This window comes from Limanda limanda, chromosome 13, assembly GCF_963576545.1.
Source record: "Limanda limanda chromosome 13, fLimLim1.1, whole genome shotgun sequence".
NCBI classification, from domain to species: Eukaryota; Metazoa; Chordata; class Actinopteri; order Pleuronectiformes; family Pleuronectidae; genus Limanda; species Limanda limanda.
In genome coordinates this window covers 435,703-458,684 of record NC_083648.1, presented here as the reverse complement: position 1 = coordinate 458,684, position 22,982 = coordinate 435,703, and the positions used below count along the sequence as shown (strand labels likewise).

The 22,982-nt window shown below is 44.1% G+C and overlaps 1 protein-coding gene across 3 annotated transcripts; it reads right to left on the bottom strand.

The window, feature by feature from the left end:
• Window positions 1-286: 286 nt before the first annotated feature.
• LOC133018443 (zinc finger protein with KRAB and SCAN domains 8-like) lies at window positions 287-5,148 on the bottom strand. 3 transcript variants are annotated; one of them, XR_009682810.1, is made up of 5 exons: window positions 4,745-5,148; window positions 2,690-3,172; window positions 1,573-1,683; window positions 612-1,230; window positions 287-531 (listed from the first exon to the last, which is right to left on the bottom strand). XR_009682810.1 is itself a non-coding variant. In XM_061084811.1 (4 exons), exons 1-3 carry the CDS (start codon window positions 4,914-4,916, stop codon window positions 1,601-1,603), a joined length of 738 nt encoding a protein of 245 aa, XP_060940794.1. In that variant the 5' UTR covers window positions 4,917-5,148; the 3' UTR covers window positions 287-1,230; window positions 1,573-1,600. The 3 variants fall into 3 exon arrangements, 2 of the variants coding, with proteins under 2 accessions (XP_060940794.1, XP_060940793.1); XM_061084811.1 differs by having other exon boundaries at window positions 287-1,230; XM_061084810.1 differs by lacking the exons at window positions 287-531; window positions 612-1,230; window positions 1,573-1,683 and having other exon boundaries at window positions 1,810-3,172.
• Window positions 5,149-22,982: the final 17,834 nt, after the last annotated feature.

The following is a 22,982-nucleotide window of genomic DNA, read 5'->3' as shown; positions in this document are numbered from 1 at the left end:
AGAGAGTCTTATTATAGTTATTTCCAATTTTAAGCTTTTTTAAATAAAGTATTTTAATGTCATGTAAATACAACAGTGTCGGTCGTCATGACAACGCCATCCTGCGTTTGTATGAAAAGATTTTTCAGTGCAGTAACTTAAACTTTTAACTGTGAAGTAAATGTAACTGACTAAAAAGTTTTTTTTTCTTTTGAAATGTGAAATAAAAACATTAAAGGATTCAAAGCAAAAACATCAATTTATTTTCTTCATTAACCAACATGTAACATTTAATATCCATGATGTTTCAAAACAAACATTTGAATGATCAGCAGCGTAGCTTTAGTGTTTAGTAGAAGGTTTTTAACGTTTAAGATGTTACAGAGATTCCGATGTTTTGGAGGCTGCAGTGATGTGACGTGGCTTCTCACCAGTGAAAACTCTCAATCAATAAGTTAACAACTTTTCATCGTGTGGTTTCTACTCTGACTTTTTATTCAAGCTGGATGAATGAAGGTTCTTCCCTCGTGTTGCTGATGCACGACTTCTCACCTGTGAGGGTGTTGGTGTGAAACTTCAGGTCAGTAACACGATTGAACCTTTTAGCATGTTTTTATCATACGACTTCTCACCTGTGTGACTCTCATTTGATCCTTCAGGGGAATTGGAAGTGTGAAACTTTTCCAACATGTTTTGCTCACAGCTGGCTTCTCACCCGTGTGGATGATGACGTGTTGCCAGGAGCGAGAAACTCTGACCGACTCTTTTCCCACAAGTGTCACAAGAAAACGACTTCTCACCTGTGTGGATTCTCAGATGTTTGTCCAGTTTGGACTTAGCATCAAACACTTTTCCACAAGTGTCACATGAGAAAGACGTCTCCCCTGTGTGAGTGGAGCAGGGACTCTGTGTCGGGGGGGGAGTTGTGTCTCTGGGACTCTTCTTCTCTGGCTGATCCTGGGTCCACATGCTCACTTCCTCTCTGAGCTGGGCTTTCAGCTCCAGGAGAGATGTGGGAGAGGAGCTGCTGCTCACTGGTTGGTTCACTGTGATCACTTCCCTCATAAGGAGACGTCAACATGAAGGTCTGGATCTGCTTCAGGACAAGCTGCTCTCCCTCCTGACTGGTGCAGAGCTCCTCCTGCTCCTCTTTAATCTGTGGAGGCTCTGGATCCTCTTGGTCCAGACTGGGGTTCCTCTCCTGGTCAGTGAGAAGCTCCTCCTCCTTACAGACATGTTGCTGTGGAAGCTCTGGAAGCTCTGGAGGAACAAAGAGACAAGAGATCACTCATGTGAAGAGAGAGAACCAATAAAGACACGCGTGTCCTCACCTGTCCTGTTAGTGTCTCAGTCGTTGTTCTGATCTTTATTCAACAGCTAAAGATCCTTTGATCATTAAATCTGTTTCTCTAGTCAAACTGTGAAGATCTTCTTCTTGGTGTTTTATGGCAATAAGCAAAAGTCATGGTGCATTACTGCCCCCCACTGGTAGAGTGTGGCCTGTAAATATTTAACTTAAAATTAAGAATACATGAAACATAAAGAAATCTCGATCAGTTTTGTTCTCTTAAGATATTGAAGCATGAATCAAACCTTGTCTGCAGCACTTCTTCATATAAGATCACATGAATCCAAAGTGTAATTCTTCGAGGTTCAGCTTCAGTTCCTCTCTCTCTCCGTCTGAACACGTTCCAAACTTAGTCCCTGGAACAAAATTCACATCTTCCTCCAGAACGTTCTCCAATATTTATTTGTATCAGTTTAATGAAGAAACATCACAAACACATTCATGGTTTTAAGATGTGGAACATTTTACAGTGTCACAATATGTGGGAGTAAAATCTGTTTATTAGTTGATGCTGATTTATTTGGGATACGTCAATAATATCACTAGTCGGGCTTTAACACTTTTTCTTCAGTCTTCATGTCGTCTCTGATGACAGATCTTCAGCTGATGACAGATCTTCAGCTGATCTTCATCAGATCTTCATCAGATCTTCAGAGACTCGTCTTCACGTCACTTAGTGAGGACGAGTCTGAAAGACGTCCATGAAGCAACACTGAAGAACGTCCAACTACCAAATACACGTCAGTTACTCGTACGTGTCAAACAGCCGGAGGAGAAGAGACTTAGAGTGAAAGCTCAAAACATCATAAGGATGTGATTTCTTTAAAAAAAATACAAACATTATTCATACTTCATATTTAAACATTAATTTATTTAGACTTTTATGCAGAAAAATACATGAACGTAAGAATGTCCAAACGTTTGCAGCTCAGTGTTCGTCCTCAGGCAGAGACTTAAAAAAGTGTCTGTTATGAAATGTTCATAATATATAATTTAATATATAATATACATTTAGTTGACTGACAATGTGATGATGTAAGCAAACAGGTGCAGGCAGCTCGTCCCTCAGGAGGGGGAGGAGTCAGAAGGGAGGGAACACTTGACTCTTGTCTGAGTGAATCCTCATGTGACTCTTCAGGTGGGAGGTCTGACTGAACCTCCTCCGACAGACGTCACAAGTGTAAGGCTTCTCACCCGTGTGGATTCTTTCGTGAATTCTATACGCTGAATTTTGTCGAAACCTTTTCCCGCATCTCTTGCAGAGGAACGGCTTCTCACCCGTGTGGATTCTCATGTGCTGCTGCAAGTTGGTTTTCTGAATAAATATATTCCCACATATTTCACAAGAGAAGGGCCGCTCACCTGTGTGGATCCTCATGTGTCGTTTCAAGTCAGAGTTACTGCGGAAAGCTTTTCCACACGTGTCACAAGCTGGAGCTCTTCTCCCTGTGTGAGTGGAGCAGGGACTCTGTGTCGGGGGGGAGTTGTGTCTCTGGGACTCTTCTTCTCGAGCTGATCCTGGGTCCACTTGCTCACTTCCTCTCTGAGCTGGGCTCTCAGCTCCAGGAGAGATGTGGGAGAGGAGCTGCTGCTCACTGGTTGGTTCACTGTGATCACTTCCCTCATAAGGAGACGTCAACATGAAGGTCTCGTCCTCCTGCTTCAGGACAAGCTGCTCTCCCTCCTGACTGGTGCAGAGCTCCTCCTGCTCCTCTTTAATCTGTGGAGGCTCTGGATCCTCTTGGTCCAGACTGGGGTTCCTCTCCTGGTCAGTGAGAAGCTCCTCCTCCTTACAGACATGTTGCTGTGGAAGCTCTGGAGGCTCTGGAGGACGGAGCTCTGAAACTGGAGCAGAGAAGGAAGTGACATGTGGATGAGAAGCTTCTCTTCACTGGTGTGTGTGTGAACCCACATGCTGCTGCCCCCTGCTGGTGAGGAGGCAGCAGCTCACCACTTTACAAACTGTGGAGCAGCTGTCCTCACCTGTCCTGTGTTAGTGTCTCAGTCCATTCAGCTTGTCCTCACCTGTCCTGTGTTAGTGTCTCTCAGTCCATTCAGCGTGTCCTCACCTGTCCTGTGTTAGTGTCTCAGTCCATTCAGCTTGTCCTCACCTGTCCTGTGTTAGTGTCTCTCAGTCCATTCAGCTTGTCCTCACCTGTCCAGTGTCAGTCTCTCAGTCCATTCAGCGTGTCCTCACCTGTCCTGTGTTAGTGTCTCAGTCCATTCAGCTTGTCCTCACCTGTCCTGTGTTAGTGTCTCTCAGTCCATTCAGCGTGTCCTCACCTGTCCAGTGTCAGTCTCTCAGTCCATTCAGCGTGTCCTCACCTGTCCTGTGTTAGTGTCTCTCAGTCCATTCAGCGTGTCCTCACCTGTCCTGTGTTAGTGTCTCAGTCCATTCAGCTTGTCCTCACCTGTCCTGTGTTAGTGTCTCAGTCCATTCAGCATGTCCTCACCTGTCCTGTGTTAGTGTCTCTCAGTCCATTCAGCTTGTCCTCACCTGTCCTGTGTTAGTGTCTCTCAGTCCATTCAGCTTGTCCTCACCTGTCCTGTGTTAGTGTCTCTCAGTCCATTCAGCTTGTCCTCACCTGTCCTGTGTTAGTGTCTCAGTCCATTCAGCTTGTCCTCACCTGTCCTGTGTCAGTGTCTCTCAGTCCATTCAGCTTGTCCTCACCTGTCCTGTGTTAGTGTCTCTCAGTCCATTCAGCTTGTCCTCACCTGTCCTGTATTAGTGTCTCTCTGTCCATTCAGCGTGTCCTCACCTGTCCTGTGTTAGTGTCTCTCAGTCCATTCAGCGTGTCCTCACCTGTCCTGTGTTAGTGTCTCTCAGTCCATTCAGCTTGTCCTCACCTGTCCTGTGTTAGTGTCTCTCAGTCCATTCAGCGTGTCCTCACCTGTCCTGTGTTAGTGTCTCTCAGTCCATTCAGCTTGTCCTCACCTGTCCTGTGTTAGTGTCTCTCAGTCCATTCAGCGTGTCCTCACCTGTCCTGTGTTAGTGTCTCTCAGTCCATTCAGCGTGTCCTCACCTGTCCTGTGTTAGTGTCTCTCAGTCCATTCAGCGTGTCCTCACCTGTCCTGTGTTAGTGTCTCTCAGTCCATTCAGCGTGTCCTCACCTGTCCTGTGTTAGTGTCTCTCAGTCCATTCAGCGTGTCCTCACCTGTCCTGTGTTAGTGTCTCTCAGTCCATTCAGCGTGTCCTCACCTGTCCTGTGTTAGTGTCTCTCAGTCCATTCAGCTTGTCCTCACCTGTCCTGTGTTAGTGTCTCTCAGTCCATTCAGCGTGTCCTCACCTGTCCTGTGTTAGTGTCTCTCAGTCCATTCAGCTTGTCCTCACCTGTCCTGTGTTAGTGTCTCTCAGTCCATTCAGCGTGTCCTCACCTGTCCAGTGTCAGTCTCTCAGTCCATTCAGCGTGTCCTCACCTGTCCTGTGTAGCTTTATCTCCGGGTTCCACACGATGTCCAACAGTCTTCTCTGTCGATCGATCTCGTCCTCGTACTCGAGGACAGTTTGTTCGAACACTCTGAATATCTCTTCAGCAGCAGCAGTGAGTCGCTGGTGGACAAAGTCTCTCAGACACTGAACTGAAGACATCGTTGCTTCATCAGCGCTCGAACATTTATCTGCGACACGACGACACCATCGTCTTCCAGCTAACTACACACATCCACACAGCTAGCTCACAGCTAGCCAGGCTAACACTTCCGGTCTGCGTCCCACTGACGCGCCGCCGTCGGAAGTCAGTAATATTTAATAAAAATAATTTAAAGAGATGAATGTTATAATGAACAACTTCTTCTTCTTCTTCTTCTTCTTCTTCTTCTTCTTCTTCTTCTTCTTCTTCTTCTTCTTCTTCTTCTCGGTTGATAAACATCGAACCTGTATATTACTGCCCCCCTCAGGACAGAAGTGGAAACAACAAACAGCTCAATAGAATGTTTATTGTTTGGTCACATGTTCAAACAGTGAAATCACTGATGTTAAATATAAACAGAACTATGTATATATATATATATATATATATGTATATTCAGTAGTTAAAGTCAGATAACAACTTCAGGTGTTTTTTTTTCTGTGCATGTGTTTGGGACAAATAAATGTATCTTAATCGTATCTTAATCTCGTGAAGTTTCAAATAAACAAATAGAGAAAATGAGATGAACTTGACTACATGTGACAGTAACTGTTCCGGCCTGCAGGTGTCAGTGTTTCTTCTTGTTTGTCACCTGAGCTCTGATGAGGTTCTGAAGGATCTGGATCCTCTTCAGAGGGAATGAGGCCAAAACAAACTTTAATACTTTGATCCTTTAAGAACCTTTACCCTGTGAAATTAAATATGTTTAATTGTGGGACAGATAGTTTCTCCCTTAGCCTATCTTGTGAGTCCCACGATGTGGCCTCTGTAATGTTTTTTATTTAATAATATAACTTCACAGGTTGAATACTTAAGTGATCAAAGGAGAATCTAGATCTTTCAGAAGCTCATCAGAGGAGCTAAGAGGATCTCGTGGGTCTCTGGAGACCCTGGTCCTCCTCAGAGACTCGATCCAGACCAGCTCCTCAGATCCTCTAAGAACATGATGTCATGGTTCAAGGAAGTGATGGTCAGTGGGCGGAGCCTTATACTGTTTGATCTCTTATCTCCAACTTAACCTGGAGCAGGTCAGCTGCTCAGCGTTACCATGGTGATTTACCATGACAACAAGTGAACGAGCTTCATAGGACTGAAGACTCTGAATCAAATGTGTTGTGTGGACAAGTGTTTCATCAGCATCACAAACTCTCTCTGCTGGTGACAGTTTGTCATCAGGTGAATGTTTGTGAACTTCACGATGTTGAGCGCAGCCTGAGTGTGTGTTTGATCTTTATCTGCAGTTGACTGTTAAATTGTGGTTAGTAACTGACGAAGCTGCAGAGGAAGCGACAGACGGACTCAGACCACATCCTGCTCCTCCCCTTTTTAAACCTGCTCAACTTCAGATAAAACAAACGGTAGATTTTAATTTAAGAAGTGAAAATCCATCATCTTGACTTTTCCTTTACAGTAAGAACTCAGTGAATAACTCACAGGAAACATGTCGAAAAAATGTTGTATAAATATATATTTTAGTAATTAATCTTACATTTATTTTAATGTAAATAAATGTTTAATGTTAATAAAATGTCATAAATTTGTTAGAAATAAAAGTTACTTATGTAAATAAAATATCATAAATTTGTTAGAAATAAAATTTATTTATGTAAATATAAATCATTTTTGTATATAAATACATTTAAATATGTATTACTTTAACAGATGTTTTAGTGATAATGGAACAATAATTCAAAACATAAAATAAGTGAAAATCACCAACTTTATTTGCATCAAGTCACAAAAAACAAGTGAAACACAATGAATCCGTGAGTGTGATTTGGAGGCGCTGGAGGGCTGCTGGGAGCTGCTGGGAGCTGCTGGGAGCTGCTGGGAGCTGCTGGGAGCCACTGGGAGCCGCTGGGAGCCGCTGGGAGCTGCTGGGAGCTGATGTGAGCCACTGGGAGCCGCTGGGAGCTGATGTGAGCCGCTGGGAGCTGAAGGGAGCTGATGTGAGCCAATGGGAGCCGTTGGGAGCCACTGGGAGCTGCTGGGAGCTGATGTGAGCTGCTGGGAGCCACTGGGAGCTGCTGGGAGCCGCTGGGAGCTGATGTGAGCTGCTGGGAGCCGCTGGGAGCTGCTGGGAGCCACTGGGAGCTGCTGGGAGCCGCTGGGAGCTGCTGGGAGCCGCTGGGAGCTGCTGGGAGCTGTGGTCATGCCAGCAGCGCTCTGATGGTCAGGAGGCTGCTGAAGGCCACGGCCTTGGTGAACATCACTCGAGCTGCGTTCAGCAGCAGCAGGTGGGAGTTGAACCTGACGGATTCTGAAAGGGACACAAAGACAAGATGGAACCTTCTGATCCCTGGAACGTTAAGAACAGGTTGAAACCAGATGTTCGGGGACTCACCTGAATCAACGTCCTCACAAGAGTCCACTGTTTCAAGAAAAGAGAAAACATCAGAGAGGTTTGGAACTGGTTTGGAACAGGTTCAAATGGTTTGGAACTGGTTTGGAACAGGTTCAAATGGTTTGGAACTGGTTTGGAACAGGTTCAAATGGTTTGGAACTGGTTTGGAACAGGTTCCAATGGTTTGAAACCACGTTTGGTGCCTCACCTGAATTAAAGCCGTCACATGAGTCCACTGTTTTGAGACGAGAGAAACCATCAGAGACACAAACAGAAAAAGACAGATGTGTTAAATAGACCATGTGATCAGCGTTGACCATGTGATGACTCTGGGATTCGTACCGCGGGCGTCGCTGGACTTCACGTGGTTCATCTCACAGGAGGAGACGGGTCCGTCGCTGAATCCAGTGAAGAAGAAGATTTTGTGCTTCGGGGACATGACGGCACTGGTGTTCAGAGTCAGAGGGATGGAACCATTCACCAGGTTCAGAACCATCTCACCGTCCCGAGGAGGGAAACCAGCCGCGAGACAAACCCCCGGGCCCCCGTGTCCCAGGCACCCCCCCGGCCCCAGAGGACTGAGGACAGACAGACTGGGCTTCACATGAGGCTGGTCTGAACAGGAAACAGAAGCCCCCCCACACAGTCACACAGTTATCACATCTTAAAATAAAACACAGGTTATTGAATATATTTGGTTCTGAATTCAATTTGATTCATTTTTACGGTAACAAACAGTCAATTTGAATTATGTCGTGTTTATAATTATCGTCATACAATTAATATCACAAGGAGATTTTTGATAATTATCAGATTGATAAATTGTTCAGTAATTCAGTAAATATCTGAGTCTCTGTAAATAAATAATATAAAATCTGATAATGAAACAATTTCAGGATGTTTCTGCGTGAAAAACATTTTTAGTTGATTCCATATTTTCGGAACCAAATATATTTTCAGATTATCTGGAATCACTGATCAATATCTAAAATCAGTCATTACTTTAGTAATTATTAATTAATATAAATTATAAAAATGAGCCTTTGTCCAAACAAACTTAGTATCATATCATTACAGATAAATGTTTATATTTCTGACAATAAAATTATTTTACTTTCGTTTGTTTGATCAATTTCTCTTCGACAGTTTTTAATTTTTTAATTTTCTCGTTCACTTGAAACTTTATGAATAATTTCTACATAAATTGTAAACATTTGTGTTTATATATATATTTATAAACTGGTATTAAACAGATAGTTTTATTTCTCTGTGGATATGTTAAACTCCTAAAAGTTTTTGCTCTACTTTGGCTTCAACACATTGTAAAATGTGAAATCTTTCACAAGTTCATTATTATTAAACACTATTTATTTATTAAATATTCATATCAATTTATAACCAATATTAATATTTCTACATTTGGTTTAAGACTCAAATGTTGAAGTTTCAGGCTCTGAATTCAAATGAAAACATTGAGACAGAGACGGGAGTCACTGACTGACCCGGGTCTCATGAACAGAGTGGTCTTACCTCGGGGATGGACGGTGAGTTTGATGGCTTCTCCGAACGTGTAAGTACACAGTGGTTTAGCCTCAGCACAAAAACCTGAGCGTCAGAGAAGCTCAGAGATGTTGATGATCCACGTCCATCGAGAGGACGAGAGGACGAGGGGACGAGGGGACGAGAAGACGAGAGGACGAGGGGACGAGAGGACGAGGGGACGAGACTCTGAGCTGAGATTTCTTCTGTTTACTGAGAGAATCTGAAATGTTTCAGCTGGAGAGACGAGAAGAAGCTGTTTCCAGGCTCTGTGTGTGTGTGTGTGTGTCTGTGTGTGTGTGTGTGTGTGTGTGTGTGTGTGTTCAGGAGGCAGCAGGTTTTTGTTCAGCTCTGTGTGGATCCTCAATCACCGTGGTACCCCCGTATATCCACAGTGAAAAAGCCTTGTATAAAAACCTCTCGTCTGCATCAGGAAACTGAACCACGTTCTGTGGTTGTTTCTCTCCACCAGTCAGAGCAGCCCCCCCCCCCCCCCCCCGACCCACATGTTCCTGACAGATTCAAATCACATTAATGTGGTCGCGAACACTTAACCAGTTCAATTTTGGGTCAAAGTGAACTTCCTCCACACGATGAACACGTGAACGACCAAAAGTGACAGATCCATCTTGGACAAACATTTATTTTACGTCGACTTTGAGTTTTTAGTTTGTTCCATGTCCCGTCTGTTAACATTAGGGTTGCAAAATTCCGGGAATATTCAAAGTTGGAAACTTTCCATGGGAATTAACGGGTATTAACGGGAATATATGGGAATATACGGGAATTAACGGGAATTAACAGGTGTTGGGACATGGTTTTTATGCAAAAAGGCAGGTCTCTCTTTCAGGCCTGTATTCGAAGTAAAAACCTGAAAGCACATGTCCTTTGTCCTGACAAGCCGCATGGGCTGGAGAATACTCAATCTCCCAGAGTGCAACGTGTTCTCTTTGTCCTGAGAAGGTCAAATAACTCAAACTCCCAGGAGGCAACATGTCCCCTTTGTTTCAGCATCTTCGCACATAGGTGCGAATATCTACCAGGGTCAACTCCAATTGGTCAGTCTGGTCCCATGACCAAGGGGCAACAAGGTCTATAAAAGATCAAGGCTCCCCCAGAGTCATCCTCTTTCTCCAATCCCTCGGAGGGCCGAAGGCTGCTCCAGCAGCGCTCTTCTCCACCGACCACCACTGAGGACAGCAGGCCGCTGGCCTTTCCTCCTGCATCGGCGAGTGGAGGAACCGGATTCCTCCAGCTCAAATATTCTCTTTCCAACAACTGGAGGTCAAAGGTCGAGCTTCCAGCTCATCTTCTCAAGAAAACCTCCACGCATCTCAAGCTTCTTCTAAACTCCTTGCAGCGACTCGGTGTCCTGCAGGTAAGAACTACAGATTCAATAAGCAACTGAACTGCACAGCAACTTTCTCCCTGTCCTTGGACTGGTAACATACTGGGCTTAATAATTTTACTAGGCTAAGCAAGACTGTTTATTTGATTCTGTGTGGTGTTTGATATATGTGGTGATATTGTGTTACAAGTTAAATCAAGGTTAATGTAAGTCGGGCTCTACAAAGACCCTGCCATTTTTCTGATTAGCATTCTCACAGACCCCGCATATCTCTTCACCTACTTAGCTACGTCCCCCGACCAGAAGGAGGGGGGGGGCCTGCTAGCTTAGAGATCTTAAAAGATCACAGGAAGGTGTGACTCTCTTTGTTAGCCACCAGAGAGACCCTCACACACACACACACACACACACACACACACACACACACACACACACTCACCCACACACACACACATCTTTATTAGTTAGTATATTGTTTAGTAATTGGTGTTTTATACTTATTATGTTTATAATAAATGTTTTCTTTTAACCTTGTCCCGTCATTAATGTTGCATAAGTGAAGTTTGCCAACCTCTACACTGTCAAGAACTCTATAAACCTTAACTGTTCATTATATAGTCTTTAATAGTAAATATTAATATTTCTAATTGAACTAGATCTAAATGAGACTGATCTTAATCAATAAATTGGCTATCTTTTCCCTTCTATGAAGGGTGGTTCCCCGATAGAACTTAGTCAAACTAAAGTTATGATTTAATATTAATATTTTATATATTAATGTTTTATTTTTCTATTTTTGATAACCAAATTTATTGAACGCCTAAAGGCACACCAGCTTATGGTATCACTCCTAACCATTATTGCACAACACAGGAATGAACTGGAAATTGTGTGGATAATTTATACTAACTGTATTTACCTTGTCATATACATATAAACATTTTGTTTTGTTATAGGCTGATTTTAGCCCTTTGGGCACTTGACTATGTTGGGGAGGCCTTAGTGATCTGACTTTTAAACAAAGAGTCGTAAAAAGAGGCCTACACGCTGTTGTGCAATAGGAGTAGACTTGACGTTGGCTAATTATTAATAATCATGAAATATGATTATTAAAATAATAAAAATTATCTATCAAAAATAATTAAATTATTAATTGAAGATGATCAGTAATCAAATAACAATAAAACCACTAATGAGGAAATAGGAATTATCAATTAGAAAGTACAAGCTATCAATTAACAATGATAAGGTTATCAACCAAGAATAATGAAAATAATTAGTCAAAACAATAAAATTATCAATTTAAGAATAATACTATCTATATTAATAATTGAGAAAGGGGGGGCACCACCCTGGTTTCCCAGGGACCAACGATGTCAAGCTATAATTATCAGTCTCATAATGATAAATGTCAAATTAATAATGTCAATATTTTAATATTAACGATTACTTAATAAACAGTGAAGGCTTCTAAGTTCGAGCACAGGCGATCATAATCCAGCTGCAATCACATACATATGCACAAATAATCACAGACTACAGATACTTTAATTACAAAAGTTTTTATTAAAAAGGGGAAATAAAGTTATAATGTTATTCAATGATTTATCATTTTAACAAGCTCCAATATTTCAAAGGTAAACACAGCAGCAGCACTTATCACAATTCAGAAAATACATGGACAACCTGCGGTCTACCTATGTATGTCTGTCTCTATGTGTGTGTGTGTCTGTGTCAAAGTGTCTCTCTGTGTGTGTGTGTCTATGTGTGTGTGTGTGAAATAAAGTTAGTGTTATTTAATGATTCATCATCTTAACACACTCCCATATTTCAAAGATAACAACAGCAGCTTATCACAATTTAGAACACGCATGTAACCTCTGGTCCATCTATGTGTCTCTGTGTGTGTGTATCTGTCTGTGTCTATCAATGTGTGTGTGTGTGTGTGTGTGCGTGTATGCGAGAGAGAGAGAAAAAGAAGGGGCGTGGCGATGACGCGTAGTGACATCACATCTAAGATGGAGGCCGATCATGATTCGTGGAATCAAGGCCTAAAAACTCTCAAAATGGCGGATTGACTACAAAACAAGATGGCGGAGCCGTTATGAATTTAGAGCCAGGATGGGAGGAGAGAGAGAGCGGAGGCGTGGCAATAATAGACTCAAAATGGTGGGTTTAACTTAACGTTATCCAAAATGGAGAATATGTTAATGACACCATGTGGCCGGAGCGCACACTGGTGGTCGTCACATGAATTACACAAAGGAAATTTTAGACAAAGAGAATTCTTATCTCTGCTTGGCTTTGGGGGCCGAATGGTTTCCAGATGTGTTCAGCCTCTCTAAGCATAGATTTAACTATGTGACATGACCTGTATTATAAATACAGGTCAGAAGTGTGTATAGGTCGGTTTAGAAGGAGAGAGAGAGAGAGAGAAAAAGAGAGAGAGAAAACATGAGAAAACATGTAAGGAGAGTTCAAAGAAGCTCTTAAAAGTACGCCTGAGATGAGTTAACAGTGATTCACCCCTCAGCCCTCAAGCGAGCGTTGTGGGCCGAGGTTCTGATCGGTGAAATCACTGCAGACTCACACAGACGTTAACAGTGCGGGCGGAGGCGCTTCTCGCGGCCCTATTTACTGCCACACAAAACATTGCGATCCAACCGGAAACCGGAAGTAGCGGCTCGGAGTAGTGGCCGGCTAAAACAATGGAACACGGAAGTTCCATCAACAAAATACACTCAAGTATTAAATCAACACGCTACATATTAAAACTAACATCTGCCCAGACAACATAAGCCTCTTTCTGTGACCGTGATTTCGTGGGTTGCATGCGCCTTGGCGCGAATCTCCCGGAAGTCCAGTGAACAATGTCTTGGCCTCTCAGGCGAGCTCCCGTGAGCACCGCAGCTGGGCCGGACCGGAGCGGATCAGTCATGCTCCGTGACGGGATGAAGCTTGGTCTTCTTCTGCAGGGATGTGCGGCTGCGTGGAGCCGGTTGAAGATCGTGTGGAAAAAGAATAAAAGTCCGTGTCTCACTCGTCCCGAGTGAGATTCCTGTTTTGTCTTTTCAAGTTAAAACAGGAAAAGTCCTTTCCAAAATAAAACGTCGACTAAGATGAAAGCATAAAATGAAATGAATTCAAATAAATGTCTTAAACAAACGTCTAATCGCCTCCTTAGTTACTGAGTCGTGTGTTTAGGCCCCTGGAGGGTCTGGATACGACCTGAGCATCTGAGGACAGGAGACCCTAACCAGACCGGAGGAGGCCTAACTGGAACGTCAGTGCTGGAGTGAAAAAGAAGAGGACAAAGAGAGTCTCTTAAAAATACCGAGTTAACTATTAAGACCCCTAGGGGTCCTGTTGTCGCTTGGGCATCTGAGTGAAGAGAGAAAGAAGTTAGTGAGCTCAGCCTATTTAAGTCATGTTCTAGGTGACTCCCCCCTGGGAGGAGGGGTCAGGGGTCAGTGTGGCCCTCCAGCCAATTGAGTTGTCAGGATTTGGCCCCCAGGGGCGGGCTTACAATGGGGACCCTCACAGGACCCAGGAAGTGATCTGCTGCCACATGGAGATAAGCGCTCCATGCTGGATTTCTAATGTAAGGGGTTTCCCGAGCCTGGCCTAAGGTTTTACGACTCTTTGTTCTAAGTCAGGACTCTACCCCAACAACGCAATGCTGAGACCAGCTCTAGAGTTTTCCTGGTGGTCGAACCCCCCCAGCCCCCCCCAGAAGGCCCTGTGGGGGAGATGCTGCAGGCAGCTCTGCAGAGACCCAAATGAAACCTGAGACGTCCTAGCTGCTAAAGGGGGCGATTCACAAACGTTTGTTTAAATTTTTATTTTACCTTCAGTCAGATTTTATTTTGATAGGACTTTTTGCTGTTTTAACTTGAAAGACCGGAACAGGAAATTCGCTCGCGGGACGAGGTCAAACATTTTCCACACGGACTACTCTTTCCACACGATCTTCAACCGGTTCGATCTTCATCCCTGCAGAAGCGCGACGTTCATTCCGCTGAGGAGCAAGAAGAATCCGCTCCTTTCCGGTCCAGCAGCGAGGTCCGGGCCCTCACGAGAATCACCGGAGCACCGCTTGAGAGACCACGTGATTCACTGAACTCCCGGCATATTCGCGCCGACGCGCACGCACACCGCGAGGGTTGTACAGTAAGAGGCTATTTTTTCTGGGCAGATACTAGTTTTAATACTTAGCGTATTTGTCTTTATTTTAGTGTATTTGTTTGTAAGACTTCCGTGTCTTCATTGTTTAGCCGCAACGAGTCGCCACTTCCGGTTTCCGGTTTGGCGGCCATGTGTGTGTTACAGTGTTTAAGCGCCGCGACGAAGCGTCTCCGGCCGCACTGTAAACGTCCTTTTGCAGAGATTGTACCGATCAAAACATCAGCCCACAACGTCCGCTTGGGGGCTGAGTGGTGAAATCACTGTTAACTTATCTCCGGCGTGTTTTTAACAGCTTCTCTGTTCTTTCCTTGCATGTTCTCTCTCTCTCTCTCTCTCTCTCTCTCTCTCTCTCTTCTCCTGAACCTGCTTACACACACGTTCCAATCTGTATTTATACAGTTCGCGTCACATAGTTACATCTATATTTAGAGGGCCTGAACGCATCTTGCCGCCATTTTGACACCAAAGCTAAGCTAGGACAAAGAATCCTTTGTTCCACCTCATCCTTTGTGTCTCATACGTGGTCCGGCGGCCATAGAAGATTATTCATCTCTAGACCCGCCCTCCATTCTGGCTCTAAATTCCAAAGCGGCTCCGCCATTTTGTTTGTAGTCACCACCATTTTGAGAGTTTTCCGGCCCTAATAATTCCATGAATCATTATCGGACGCCATCTTGGATGTGACCAGACCACGTCACCACGTGACTGCATCATACGTCATTGCCACTCCTCTCTCTCTCTCTCTCTCTCTCTCTCACACACACACACACACACACACACACACACACACACACACACACACACACACACACACACACAGAGAGACACATTGACACAGACACACACACACACACAGACAAACATAAACCATAGGTTTCACATGTGTTTCTGAATTGTGGTAAATGCTGCTGCTGCTGTTATCTTTGAAATATTGGAGTTTGTTAAAATGATGAATCATTAAATAACATTAACTTTATTTCACACACACACAGACACACACACACACACACACACACACACACAGAGACACATTGACACAGACACACACACACACAGACGAACATAGACCACAGGTTTTACATGTATGGTCTGAGTTGTGATAAGTGCTGCTGCTGTTGTTATCTTTGAAATTTGTTTGTTAAAATGATGAATCATTAAATAACATTAACTTTATTTCCCCTTTTTAATAAATGCTTTTGTAATTAAAGTATCTGTAGTCTGTGATTATTTGTGCATATGTGTGAATACAGCTGGATTATGATAGCCTGTGCTCGAACTTTAAACCCTTCATTGTTTATTATATAATCATTAATATTAACAATTGAGATTATTAATTTAACATTTATCAAATGAGACTGATATTTATAGATTGACCTGTTGGTCCCTGGAAACACGGTGGTGCCCTATATTTTCCCAAGTAATATCATCGAAACTGCTGGGAGCCGCTGCTGGGAGGCCTCAATAGCTCTGCTGTAGAGTGAAGGATGCTGGGAGTTATCTGTGCATGTGATGGAAGAATAAACAGTGGAGGGTTGAAACTCAACGTGCAGCGTGTGCTGCATTCCATACATCTTTAAAATAGTGTTTTGAATGATGTTTTTATTGCTCAGCGTTAAATTTGCATTGTTTTATTTTTTTTTCAAAATTCCCCAAATTCCCGAGCTTAACTTCCCATGGAAACTTTCCACCCCTTTGCAACCCTAGTTAACATGGTGGAGAACATTCTCCATGTCCCGTCTGTTAATATGGAGGTGAACATTCTCCATGTCCCGTCTGTTAACATGGAGAACATTCTCCATGTCCCGTCTGTTAACATTGTTGGGGAAGAGTCCTGAGTGCTGACCTCCAAACAATGAGTCATAAAACTTGAGGCCTACACGCAAGGCTGAGACCAGCTCTAGAGTTTCATGGGTCTCAAAACCCAAACCCCCCCCAGCAGGCCCTGGGGGGAAGATGTTGCACGCAGATCTACAGAGACCTAAATGCAACCTTAGATGTCCACTGAGGGCGAAGCCCGCCCCTTGTGGCCAAATTCTGATAGTTAATTGGCTGAGAGCACACTGAACCCCATGACCCCTCCTCCAGGGGGCCGGTACCTTTCAGGTGGTACAAAAGTGCTGAGCTCACAGAAATCTTTCTCTTTTTACTCCAGCGCTGACGTTGCCACAACCCTAACCCTCCCGAGGTCTTACTAGATAACCCAGTAATCTAATTGAGGCGATAAGATGTATATTTGAATTCATTTCTTCTTTTATCTCAGTCGAAGTTTTATTTTGATAGGACTTTTTGCTGTTTTAACTTGAAGGACCGAAACAGGAAATTGCTCGCGGGACGAGCTCAGACATTTCCCACACGGACTTTTATTCTTTTTCCACATGATCTACAACGGCTACAAGCAGCCACACGTTCCTGTAAAGCAGCACGATCCCCGCTGCTACAGAAGAAGACGAAGCTTCATCCCGTCCCGGAGCACGACGGATCCGCTCCTGTTCGGCCCTGCGGAGCTCACGAGCTCGCCTAAGAGACTACCAGCTATTCACTGGACTTCCGGGATATTCGCGCAGAACGCGCACGCACCCCACGAAACCACGGTCACAGTAAGAGGCGAAATTGTCACGGCAGATGTTAGTTGTAATACGTAGCGTATTGTTTAATACTTGAGTGTATTTGTTCGCGGGACCTCAGTGTCTCATTGTCTTAGCCGCGGCTAGTCGCCACTTCCGGTTTCTGGTTACGGCCGTGTGTTACAGTGTTTAGGCGCCGTGACAAAGCGTCTCCGGCCACACTGTTCCCGTCTGGACAACTTTACAGAGATTTTACCGGTCAAACTTCAGCACACAACGCCGTTTGGGTGCTGAGTGGTAAAGTAAATGTAACTTGTTTCTGACGGTGTTTTTAAGAGCTTCTCTGTTCTCTCCTTGCATGTTCTCTCTCTCTCTTCTCCTGAACCTGCTTACATACATGTTCCAATCTGTATTTATACACTTCACATAAATAAATCTATACTAAGAGAGGTTTAATGCATCTGGAAGCCATTCGGCCCAAAGCCAAGCAGAGATAAAGAAATTCTCTTTGTCTGAAAATCCCTTTGTGTAATTCATGTGGCGACCGCCATTGTGAACTCCGGCCACATGGTCATTAACATAGGCTCCATTTTGAATAACGTGGGTTAAACCACCATTTTGAGAGTCTATTATGCAGACGAGAGGTTTTTATACAAGGCTTTTTCACTGTGGATATACGGGGGTACCACGGTGATTGAGGATCCACACAGAGCTGAACAAAAACCTGCTGCCTCCTGAACACACACACACACACACACACGCACACACACCTACACAGAGACACATTGATAGACACAGACAGATACACACACACACAGATACACATAGATTAATACATGTGTGTTCTAAATTGTGATAAGCTGCTGCTGTTGTTATCTTTGAAATATTGGAGTTTGTTAAAATGATGAATCATTGAATAACATTAACTATATTTCCCCTTTCTTTAATAAATGCTTTTGTAATTAAAGTATCTGTAGTCTGTGATTATTTGTGCATATGTGTGTGAATACAGCTGGATTACGATAGCATGTGCTTGAACTCGAAAACCCTTCATTGTTTAATGAATAATCATTAATATTAACTATTGAGATTATTAATTTAACATTTATCATATGAGACTGATATTTATAGCTTGATTCGTTGGTCCCTGTAACCAGGGTGGTGCCCCGCTACGATAAGTAATATTTACAGATTGTATCATATAAAATTTATAATTTTATTGTTTTCATTAAGTATTTAACTATTCTTAATGGATAACCGTATCATTTCTAATTGATTATTTTACTATTCTTAAAGGGACTCTTACCTTTGTTGCATTTGAGAATTACAGCACATTCAAATCATCCCGCCTTCCTCCAATGCCCCACCCCCTCGTTCCCATCCGCGGTGTTTTTTTGAAGAAACTTTATTTACAAGCAGACCTACAAGCTACTGCCTCCGCGCACGCACGTGAGTTTTTGTTTACCAAAGCAATGGATTCGGTAAGTTATATACATTTACATTCACATGCCCTGATGACGCGGGCCCGAATGCGCCACAAGAAGCAGACGGAAAACCTGCATGTCCATGCAGCAAACAGACAGATCTGTCGGCCAATAAGGTCCTTCGGTCCGAAGAATTTTATTGGTTGAAGTTTTCACTAAATATTATGAGAGTGAAATAATTGTTTGTTTTTACTCCTGGTGGGTCTGTCTTGCATTTTAGAGTGTCATTACCTTATTAATACCAATTTAACCTTATCCAAAAAAAGTGTAAAAATGCAACAAAGGTAAGAGTCCCTTTAAGTGATAGCCTTATAATTTTTAATTATTTTTAATAAATAATTTTTATTATTTTAATAATCATATTTCATGATTATTAATAATTAGCCAACGTCAAGTCTACTCCTATTGCACAACAACATGGTGGAGAACATTCTCCATGTCCCGTCTGTTAACATGGAGGAGAAGGTTCTCCATGTCTCGTCTGTTAACACGGAGGAGAAGGTTCTCCCTGTCCCGTCTGTTAACACGGAGGAGAACATTCTCCGGAGGAGGATGTTCTACATGTCCCGTCTGTTAACAAGGAGGAGAACGTTGTCCATGTCCCGTCTGTTAACACGGAGGAGGATGTTCTCCATGTTCGGTCTGTTAACATGAAGGACGTTCTCAATGTCCCATCTGTTGACACAGAGGAGGACGTTCTCCATGTCCCGTCTGTTGACACGGAGAAGGACGTTCTCCATGTCCCGTCTGTTAACACGGAGGAGGACGTTCTCCATGTCCCGTCTGTTAACACGGAGGAGGACGTTCTCCATGTCCCGTCTGTTAACACGGAGGAGGACGTTCTTCATGTCCCGTCTGTTAACACGGAGGAGGACGTTCTCCATATCCCGTCTGTTAACACGGAGAAGGACGTTCTCCATGTCCCGTCTGTTAACACGGAGGACGTTCTTCATGTCCCGTCTGTTAACACGGAGGAGGACGTTCTCCATGTCCCGTCTGTTAACACGGAGGAGGACGTTCTCCATGTTCCGTCTGTTAACACGGAGGAGGACGTTCTCCATGTCCCGTCTGTTAACACGGAGGAGGACGTTCTCCATATCCCGTCTGTTAACATCGAGGATGTTCTCCATGTCCCGTCTGTTAACACGGAGGAGGACGTTCTCCATGTTCCGTCTGTTAACACGGAGGAGGACGTTCTCCATGTCCCGTCTGTTAACACGGAGGAGGACGTTCTCCATATCCCGTCTGTTAACATCGAGGATGTTCTCCATGTCCCGTCTGTTAACACGGAGGAGGACGTTCTCCATGTCCCGTCTGTTAACACGGAGGAGGACGTTCTCCATGTCCCGTCTGTTAACACGGAGGAGGACGTTCTCCATGTTCCGTCTGTTAACACGGAGGAGGACGTTCTCCATGTCCCGTCTGTTAACACGGAGGAGGACGTTCTCCATATCCCGTCTGTTAACATCGAGGATGTTCTCCATGTCCCGTCTGTTAACACGGAGGAGGACGTTCTCCATGTTCCGTCTGTTAACACGGAGGAGGACGTTCTCCATATCCCGTCTGCTAACATCGAGGATGTTCTCCATGTCCCGTCTGTTAACACGGAGGACGTTCTCCATGACCCGTCTGTTAACATGGAGAACGTTCTCCTGAAGCCTCAGTTTGACTTCAGTCACCTGGAGTGACTCCAGCTCTGAAGCTGCTCATCTGTTCCTGTGAACGCAGCTTGAGGTTTTTACCCATGAGCCTCTTTGGCGACGCGGCGTTTTATCTGATGGATTCAACATCAGGGTTTAAATAAAGATTCATGTAAAGCTGACAGAGGTCAAAGGTTAAACTTCACTTTAAAATCTGTAAAACTGAAAGTTCTCTGCTCAGCTGTAATTTATTAACACTAATAAACAAGTTGTTGCGGCTGGAAATCAAAGGCAGGAGGCGTCGTTCTCAAGTTAAAATTCAGCAGGTTTATTCAGAGGTCACAGGTCAGGAAACTGCAGTGTCTAGCAAATGATCATGCATGGTCCACTGATCCTACACAGTAAGCTGCACAGGAAAAATGGCGCTGGGGCAAAGTGCGCACATCGCTTTTAAATCGATACTGGGCATGACAGAGGTTCTTCTTCACAAGGCAGAAGGCAGTCCTGCCTTCTTGGCGTTGGGTCGTCCTCCTGGCGTTGCGTGTTGATGATGATGATGATGATGATCTGCAGGCCACTGTTGTGGCCACCCATAGGCATATTGCCTGAGTGTGTGCTCATTACATGTGTGAAGTGAAACCAGAGGTCATAGTGTTCCGGCCTCAAAGCATTCCAAGACTGATAATTTCACAGGAGAGAGGATATCTCAGAATTTAATATAATGGAGTGATTCATGAATGCACTGTGAGAGAAAGTCTCCCTTCTTGATACGGAGCAGGAGAATATTCAATCTTGCAACTAGCTGGAGATATGTGTGTGTGTGTGTGTAACTGAGGGAGGTCTGGTCGTTATCTGTCTCACCCCCCCAGTTTCCTTCTCGTTCTCTTTATCGTCACGATTTGATCTCAAACTTAAAAAAGCTAAATAGAACTTAAAAAGTGAAACTTAGAAATAAAACGTCATTGTTCAAACAGACGTCACCTTTTGTTTGGTTTTCTTCAAACACAAAAACAAACCTCCAGCCACTAGGTGTCACTACTGTGAGCTGTTGACCAATCACAACAGAGCAGAGCAGCTGACCAATTAGAGCAGACTTTATCAGGAGTGTGGGGGGGGGGGGTCATAAAGAGCCAGGAGCTCATGTGTGTGAGACAGAGGCTGAAGAGAGGAGCTGCAGCGACGGTCGGAGGAACATGAAAACATTTCACAAAAATTCATATCAACTTGAAGAAACAGAAAATGTTTCCTTTAATAATAACTTTTAGAAATGATTTCTTCTTGAGGTTTATTGGTGGTTGACAAATCGGTTCATTATCGCCCCCAGCTGGTGGGGAGTGTGAACTACACTGGGTTGTGAGGATGAACTGGTTCTTCATCTTGGTTCCAGCTGCAAACAGATAAACACGGAGACGCTGTCGAGGAGAACATAGTTCACGTTTATTTAAAGGCTCATTCCACCAATTCTGAAAGTTTACAGAGTCAAATGTTTCCCATTAAAACATCAGCGCTGACCAATGAGGAGCCGCGTCCCGAACATCACAGAGCGGAAGGTCATCGCCGCATCGGAGTCCATTTAGAAAAAGGAAAAACACGCCAAAGGCGACAGAAGCCGCCGAGCTGCGAGCGAGACGCTTCATCAACATTCAACTTTTCATTTTTTAATGCAACATGAAACTATCACAGAAAACAGACACGTCTGTGAGGTCTGCTGAGCTGAACCTCCATGATCTTTACACTGCAGCAGCCTGAAGGGGGCGCTAGAGCCTCAGTGTCCCACTGGCCAGCTGTCACTCACACTTCCTGATCGGCTCCAAAAGAACCAGGACTGATGCCATGTAAACACACAAGGTAGAACCCACAGAAAGAGAAACCCCAAGCTGTCACAGCAGGAACCGCAGAACCTACAGAACCAGAGGAACCACAGAACCAAAGGAACCAGAGGAACCACAGATCCAGAGGAACCGCAGAACCAGAGGAGCCGCAGAACCAAAGGAACCACAGAACCAGAGGAACCACAGAACCAGAGGAACCACAGAACCAAATGAACCAGAGGAACCACAGAACCAGAGGAACCAGAGGAACCACAGAACCAGAGGAACCGCAGAACCAGAGGAGACACAGAACCAGAGGGAACAGGAACCAAAGATCTTCAGGAACTTTCCATTTGGTTCTTGGGCTAAATGGAACGCGGACGTGATGGAGCAGGAAGTCTCAGGTGGAACTTTGGTTCCTGATCGTTGATTCAGCAGAAGAACATTAATCAATTATATTGATCGTTTTTATTTCAGCACAAAATGTTCGTCCAGTTTCTTTTCTCTGAACTCAATTCATGATTTGACAAAACTGCACCTTGACCAGTTCTAAGAGAATAAAGATGACTCAGCGACTTCCTGGTTCATCAAACGACCACCAGGAGGTGATCACGAGACAACGATCTCTGGTTCCGTCTCTGAAGAAGCTTCCGGTTCCGTTCCTGTGACTCTCAGGTTTTACAAGAAGAAGCTTCAGCGGCAAAAAAAATGAATCAGAGCCGCTGTAACTAGAGATGAAAGCCCCCCCCCGACCCCCCCCCCAGGTTAGTCACTGACGGAATCGAACAGTTTCATTGTATTTTCTTGGTTCATTAAAGAAGAAACAGGAAGAAGAAGTTAAAAGACAAAGCTGCGTTCACGTCACAGCGTGAAGCTAAAACCGCTACAAACAAATCACTAAATACTCAGGTTTTTTTCATATGTGTAAATCTCTAACGATGATACGATCCCTAACACTGACGGGTCGCGTGTTCTAAGCCCCGCCTCCTTTCACTGACGAGGTCGTCCTCTCGGGCTCTTCTGTCCGGGTGAGGGACAACCCGTCTGGTCATGTCCTCACAACACGGCCACGAGACGAGACCCGTTTAAAGTCCAACTATGGCAATATATA